The sequence below is a fragment of the Bison bison genome, unplaced genomic scaffold, assembly GCF_000754665.1.
Source record: "Bison bison bison isolate TAMUID 2011002044 unplaced genomic scaffold, Bison_UMD1.0 scf7180017863887, whole genome shotgun sequence".
NCBI lineage: Eukaryota > Metazoa > Chordata > Mammalia > Artiodactyla > Bovidae > Bison > Bison bison.
Window position 1 is genome coordinate 3,024 of NW_011494459.1, and position 7,244 is coordinate 10,267.

The 7,244-nt window shown below is 43.5% G+C and overlaps 1 protein-coding gene across 1 annotated transcript; it reads right to left on the bottom strand.

The window, feature by feature from the left end:
- Positions 1–55: 55 nt before the first annotated feature.
- On the bottom strand, positions 56–502 carry LOC104984135 (COMM domain-containing protein 6). Its single transcript, XM_010833757.1, has one exon. It carries the CDS (start codon positions 497–499, stop codon positions 218–220), a length of 282 nt encoding a protein of 93 aa, XP_010832059.1. The 5' UTR covers positions 500–502; the 3' UTR covers positions 56–217.
- Between the last annotated feature and the right edge of the window lie 6,742 nt (positions 503–7,244).

The window sequence follows — 7,244 nt, forward strand, 5'->3', positions numbered from 1 at the left end:
GACATGACTGAGCGACTGAACTGAACTGAACTGAATGACAGAGAAGCAATTAACCTTTTTTTTTTTTCCTGTTTGTCTGATTTTTTTATTATTATTTTAAAAAGTGGAAAACCAAAAGTATAATTTTCATTCAATAAATATCATTCGATCCTTAAGCAGCTTTGTTGCAGAAAGTGAAGTCTGTGATTTTAGATTATTTTCGGTTTAGAATCAGTTTTCACACAGTTTCAATAATTGCAGCAATTTCCTTGAATTGTCTGTAGAAATTCTGAAACTGTGGGATTGTCATTTCAAAGGACTTGTTCTTCACTTGGCCTGAATGATCTGCCACTTTGAGCATCACTGCAACATAAGGATACTTAAGAGATCTGCAACTGTCGGAGCTCACAGCCATACCCAGCTTCCACTCAAAATCTATGAGCTGGCTGGTGACCTTGGACTTAGCATCCAACTGGGGCTCACTGGACTCCTCCATAGCACGGTTCAGGGCTCCCACCATCCACTCTAGATGTCCTATTTTAACTGTTGGAGAAATGTGCCTTTCCCTGCCCCCAATGTTTTCTTGTTCTTTCATTATGATTATTTTCTTTGATCTTTCTGTTATTCTTTTAAACAGATGTGCTTGTAATTTTTTCAACATTTTTCTAACCTCTCAAGCCCATGACCAGCTGCTTCTGTTTTTTTTTCTTTTTTCCTTCTGTTTTTGTGATTGTTGAATCCCATGAACCATACGGTGAACTGTTTCCTCTTCTGTTTTTTAATTTTTGGTAATGAGCTCATTTTTAGTGTAGATTTCTTTCTTTCTGTGGGAAGCCCACGTGTCCTGAGTTACAGCAGGGTCCCTACAGAGGGTTTTTGCATCTGCTTCTGCTGGGAACCACAGGGGTTTCACAAGTGATTGCTGGGGATTTTTGTTGCTGCTATTTGTTGAGATTTCCATTTGAATTATTTGGATGGTATAAATTCAGACTCCACATCTATGCTGTGTACAAAGTTAGTGCTTTGATTTCTCACTGGAGATGTTAAAATTGTTTTTCACCAAGATCCCCAGACAGAGAGAAGCCTTCTTGCCACTTTCTGGGGCCAGTGGGAAGGTAATCCTTCTTGCTGTTTGTCGTGGTTATTCAGCTATAAGCTGTCAGCTTTGACCCTTCCTCCTTCTAGACTCCATTTTTGGATGGGCTGGGATTCTGCAAATCACGTTTTCCTTTTGCCATCTTCCTCTCTTTTAGCTTTTGCCAACGAGGGGCTCAGAATGGGAGTGGGAGACTGAGGGAGAGGGAGGAGACTTCTTGTTGGCTCATTACTCCGGAAGCGTCACCTTGGCAATGGTTCATCATCCCAGTGATGACAATGGTCCTAGTTTCTAGCTTCTTCTCACATCACCGGTGTCAGCCTCACCCCTAGAGACACCAACACCAGCTGGGCTGCACTTCTTAGAGCTCTGACTCTTAGGTCTGCAAAGTCCCACCTCCAAAGTTCTACGTCCTAATAACCCCACTCCTGGGCAAGAACACATGGGCCTGGATCAATACTCACGTGTTCAACAGTGTCTAAGATGGCACCTAATTATCTCTGTCTCCTAGTCCTCACACCCTTTTATAATTCCCACACCTTGAGCACAAGCTGGACCTAATAAACAGAATGTAGCAAAAATGGTGGGATGTCGCTTCTGTATTGGTTATGGAAAGATGCTGGTTTTCATCTTTCCTAACCTCTCTCGTTGTTTTGCTTGCTATTTCTATGGAAGCTTGTTGCCATAGGGGTACCCAATGGTTAGGATCTGAGAGAGGCCTCCAGCCAATATCCAACAATGAACTGAGGCCTTCAGGCCAGCATTTTGTGTTGCTGTTATTCAGTTGCTAATTCGTATTTGACTCTGTGCCACCCCATGGACTGCAGCATGCCAGGCTTCCTTGTCCTTCACCATCACCTGGAGTTTGCTCAAACTCATGTCCATTGATTTGGTGATGTCATCCAATTGTCTCATCCTCTGTCATCCCCTTCTCCTCTTGCCTTCAATCTTTCTCAGCATCAGGGTCTTTTCTAACAAGTCAGCTCTTTGCATCAGGTGGCCAAAGTATTGGTGCTTCAGTTTCAGCATCAGTCCTTCCAATGAACACCCAGGACTGATTTCCTTTAGGATGGACTGGTTGGGTCTCCTTGCAGTCCAAGGGACTCTCAAGAGTCCTTCAGCACCACAATTTGAAAGCATCAGTTCTTCAGCTCAGCCTTCTTTATGGTTCAACTCTCACATCCGTACATGACTACTGGAAAAATCATAGCTTTGGTTATATGGACCTTTGTCACCAAAGTGATATCTCTGCTTTTTAATACACTAGTTTTGTCATAGCTTAAAATACACTTTCTTTTTGGAAGGAAAGCTGTAACAGCTCGTGAAGAAGGGAATATTGCAAATAGCCACATGAGTGAGCTTGGAAGCAAACCCACTCCCTGCTGATAGCCCCATTTCAGCCAGTTGAGGGACACTGAGTCAGAGGGCTCAGCTAAGCCTCATCCAGCTGCCTAACCTACAGAAACTGTCAGATAATAAATATTTGCTGTTTTAAACTGGAGGCTTTGAAGTAATTTGTTACACAGCCATAGACAACTAGTCCACTTCCAATAACGGAATGACTTCTTGACGGAGGTGGAAGGTCTCCAGAGGTGCTGGGTTGATGGAGGGCTAGCAATTCCAGCTACTTCTAGCTCTCGAGCGTCTAAGACCCTACCATTTCCCTCCATAGGCATTAAAACCCCAGCTGGTAGGGTCTTTGTCCAAATCTGTATCATCTCTCTGGATGAGCTTTCTATTAGTTCCTAGCAGCACCAGAAAATTTCCCTTACATTTGAACTTCACTATGGACTTTTACAACATCTTGTAATATTTACCAAGGATTTCTCTGTGTTTGAAGAAGAAATGGACATCCCCAGTTCTTGGTCTTCCCAGGTGGCTGAGTAGTAAAGGATCCTCCTGCTAATGCTGGAGGTGCAGCCAACGTGGGTTTGATCCCCGGGTTGGGAAGATCCCTTGCAGAAAAAAATGGCTATCCGCCCTAGTATTCTTGCTGGGTAAATCCCATGGATAGAGGAGCCTGGCAGCTTATAGTCCATGGGGTTGCAAAGAGTTGGACATGAGTGAGCAACTGAGCCTGTAATTCTCTCTAGTCAGAAGCTCAAGGTCAAGCAGAAGACTCTGGATATTTGTACATAAAATTGGGAAGTCTCTGGGTTTTAATTCTCAATATTTAAACAGATTGATCTTATCAGTTGTTAAAACACAAACTCTAGTTCATAATATGAATGCTCTCCCAGGATGAATGCCATTAGGGCAATCTGGTAGCTTAATTGCTTCCTCCCTGATGACTTATGACTTGGAACAGCTAGGAAAGCAGGGTAACAAAACGAATACTTGAAGGCCAAGGATAAAAAATGTTAATAATTAGTAACAGCTAGAAGCAAAGTTAATTCTCAGTGGGCCCATAATGCCAGCTATTTAATACAAATTAACAAATGGCATTTTAATGTAAAGGACTTGAAAGCTAATATTCTAATTTTCTGAGTAAGATCAATAATGCAACAAACAATAATGTTTTGGAGGAAGGAATTGAGAACTAGAACGATAACTCTATTTCAGAGATAAGTGAAATCCTGTGTGAAGTTTGTATTTGGGGATCCCAAATTAGAACAAATTAGACTTAAGTGCCGTGTACACTGGAAGGAAGAGCTCATAAAAATGAAAAGTGCAGGCAATAGCTGATCACAAAATGATGAAACTGGTCTTGTGCTGCATGCTAAGTCACTTCAGTTGTGTCTGACTCTCTGCTACCACATGGACTGTAGCCTGCCCAGCTCCTCTGTCTCTGGGATTCTCCAGGCAAGAATACTGGAGTGGGTTGCCATGCCCTCCTCAGGGGATCTTCCTGACCGAGACTGAACTCATGTCTCTTGCATCTCCTGCATTGGCAGGCGGATTCTTTACCACTAATGAAAATGAAGCAATCCTTTATTTCCTTGAAGGATTATGAAAGATAATTCTGAATTTAAATGGTGTTTTGAGAATTCCATGGTGGTCCAGTGGTTAGGACTTGGCTCTTTCACTGCAGTGACCTCGAGTTCAATCCCAGGTCAGGAACTTAGATTCTGCATGTGGTAAGACTTGCTGCAGTGAAAATAAATAAATAAATATTAAGAAGAAATCATGGACTCAGTGGACATCAGCTTGAGCAAACTCCAGAAGATAGTGAAGGACAGGGAAGCCTGGTGTGCTGCATTCCATGGGGTCACAAAGAGTCAGACATGACTTAGTGACTGAACAACAAAAAAGAAATCACTGATCGGGGAGCTAAATTCCTGCTAGCCGCAAGACACAGACAAAAGAAAAATTTTTTTTAAATAAAAAATAAATAAAAGGATATTGTTTTCAATTCTTAGATCTTCTGCTTTAGATAGAAGTTTAATAAATGAACAGTGAAACAACAGTCCAATTTCTGATACCAGGTTGCTCTGGATGAAGCATTTCGACTTGAATTATAAAAGCACACCCCTATGTACAGACTTCAACCTCACTATGGCCAAGAGAGACATTATTTTTAATGCCTGATTTGTACAAGATGCTGAAAGAAATCACTCAAAGCTGAAAACTTCCATGGCTTAGTATCTTGCAGTAGACAAATATTTCCCACACTTTCTCTTATGTGCTCCATTAAGCAAGCTTGTATGGTAGGCATTCTTAGCTTCATGGAACAGATGAGGGAATTGAGGAATTATGATTTTCCCAGGGTCATGCAATTTGCAAATGCAGACTTTCTTCCTGGATCTCAAGTCCGTCACTATGCTCAGAGAGATTCTATTCCCACCCCCACTCAGCTCCTTCAGATGTGTCTGCATTTTTAGGTCTGTAATGCCTGGCAAAGCCAAATGAACAGTCTCCGTTACCATTCTGCCGTGCTCTGTTGTTCTGTGTTTTTTGTATTTTACTGAAACATAGTCAATTTGCAACGCTGTGTCCGTTTCGGGTGTACAGCAAAGTAATTCAGTTAGTACCTCTGAATCGGCAATACGTTAATACAGCAGACAATATCTTCTATAAGAAATACAACATTCTCTCATTCCAAATTATCTGATTTGGAATTGGCACTGCCGTGGATGAATAAATGTAGCTTGTGTGTAAGCACAGAATGCTTATCAGCAAGTAGAGCGTTTCCCTCAATTAGTCAAGAAGGACATAGGTCATAAGGTAGTTCTAGTCATGGTTAAATATTCATTGGGCAGTTTGTGCCTAGAAGCCAGGGTGTAAATTATGAAGTGCTGTTTCAGGGACAGCTGTTAGTGGTGGTCACTTAAGGCCCTCTGCTCTCAGTCCACCTCCTTTCCTAAACCCTTCTTCTGCAGAGTAACAAACGAGTTGGGTCATTTCTAACCATTCTCACTAACCCCCCTGTCTGTTTTTTCCCTTCCTTTATTATCCAGCCTCTTGACTTGGCAGAATTCTTTTTTGATTAAGCCACACTCTCAATACTCCCACCACCTACTAAGAATAACATTGCTCTCCATCAGCTACACATGGAATGGGAGAAGTGCTTATCGGGGAAAGTATCTGGTGACCTGAGAGAACAGGCTGTCGTGGTTCAGTCACTCAGTCGTGTCCGACTCTTTGTGATCCCATGGTCTGCAGCACACCAGGCTTCCCTGTCCTTCACTGTCTTCAGGAGTTTGCTCAAACTTATGTCCCTTGAGTCGGTGATGCCATCCCACCATCTCCTCCTCTGCCGCCCTCTTCTCCTTTTGCCTTCAATCTTTCCCAGCATCAGGGTCTTTCCCAGTGAGTCAGCTCTTCCCATCAGAGAGCGCAAGAGGGGAGCATTAAAGCGGCTTTGGGTAGGGAGCAGGGCTGTGACTCGAGGGGGCTTGTGGGGAGAGAGGACATCAGGGAAGATGTTTCCAGGTGGCATGATCTTTAGACCAAGAATTGGAAGGGCGGGTGTGTGGGGGGGTTGTGGAGGGGTATGAATTAGCCAGTGTAGCCAGTTGGTGGCAGAGAGCTGTATTTAGGACACTTGAGGTGAAGCAGGCAGTGAGTCTCCCCTTTTGCTGCGTGTTGGAATGCCGCGGTGTAGCAGTGAGGCCGTGTTCCAAGTAACCACGCAACCACAGTGGTGTTCTGCAATTCGTGTTTGTTGCCTCTCATCTGAGGCTGTAGGAGAAACAAGTCTGTGAAATGTGATTTAGAAAAACTAATCATCTTCTTGGGTTTCACAGGTGGCTCGGCTGTAAAGAATCTGGCGGCAATACAGTAGCCGCAGGAGATGCAGGTTCAATCCCTGGGTGGGGAAGATCCCCTGGAGGAGGTCAGGGAAGTCCACTCCAGCATTCTTGCCTGGAGCATCCCATGGGCAGAGGAGCCTGGTGGGCTACAGTCCATAGGGTTGCAAACAGTCAGATATGACTGAAGTGACTCAGCATGCACGCACACAATCTTCTTACAAGCCCATGTGTATAACCAAGGAATGCAAATCTGCAGGAAGCACAGTAGAGAGGAGGGCCGGCTCTGGACTGACACACTCGAGTGCAAACCCTGGTTCCCACATTCGAGATGCCGTCTCCTGGGCAGCATTCCTGTACACTTCTTCTGCAACATGGGAATCGCCATTAGGCTCGCTTTGTAGAATTGTTCTGAAGGTTGGATTGAGATAACGCATGAAAAAGCTGGGCCCAGGGCCTGGCCCATAGTTAGCGCTCACTAAGTCATGGTCTGTAGTATATGCGGATTGGAGGGTGAAACTATTCATTGATTTTATTAAGTTTTTCTCTGTAAGTTCTTTAGAGAAATGGTCATTTAGAACAACAGCAATAACATTAACATTGTGCATTAAAATTCATAAAGTGGCTTCATACACCTTCTTTGATCAACATAATAATCTGGGTGGTAAACAAGGATGAGAAAATTGAGGTTCAGAAATGTTAAAAGTTACGCACAAGGTTATTCAGCTAATTTAGTTCCCAGATGGAATCCATCTCCTGGCTGGATTACAATCGTGCTCCAGATGCTCACATCAAAGGTTTCGAGAGTGAGGCTCCAGAAATGTACGTGCTGACTTCAGCTTCAAAATTCTCCATAGAACAGTGTGGGGAGTAGGATGAGATAAGGTGGGATCACCCCCCAACTTCACCCCAAGAATGTCAGCGGCTCAAAGGGCACAGTACACGGAAAGTCACTTTCTATACTGTAATGTTCCACATAT

Coding starts and splice junctions, on each gene's coding strand:
- LOC104984135 (XM_010833757.1), bottom strand. CDS start 499: ATGGTGGGAGCCCTGAACCGTGCTATGGAGGAGTCCAGTGAGCCCCAG.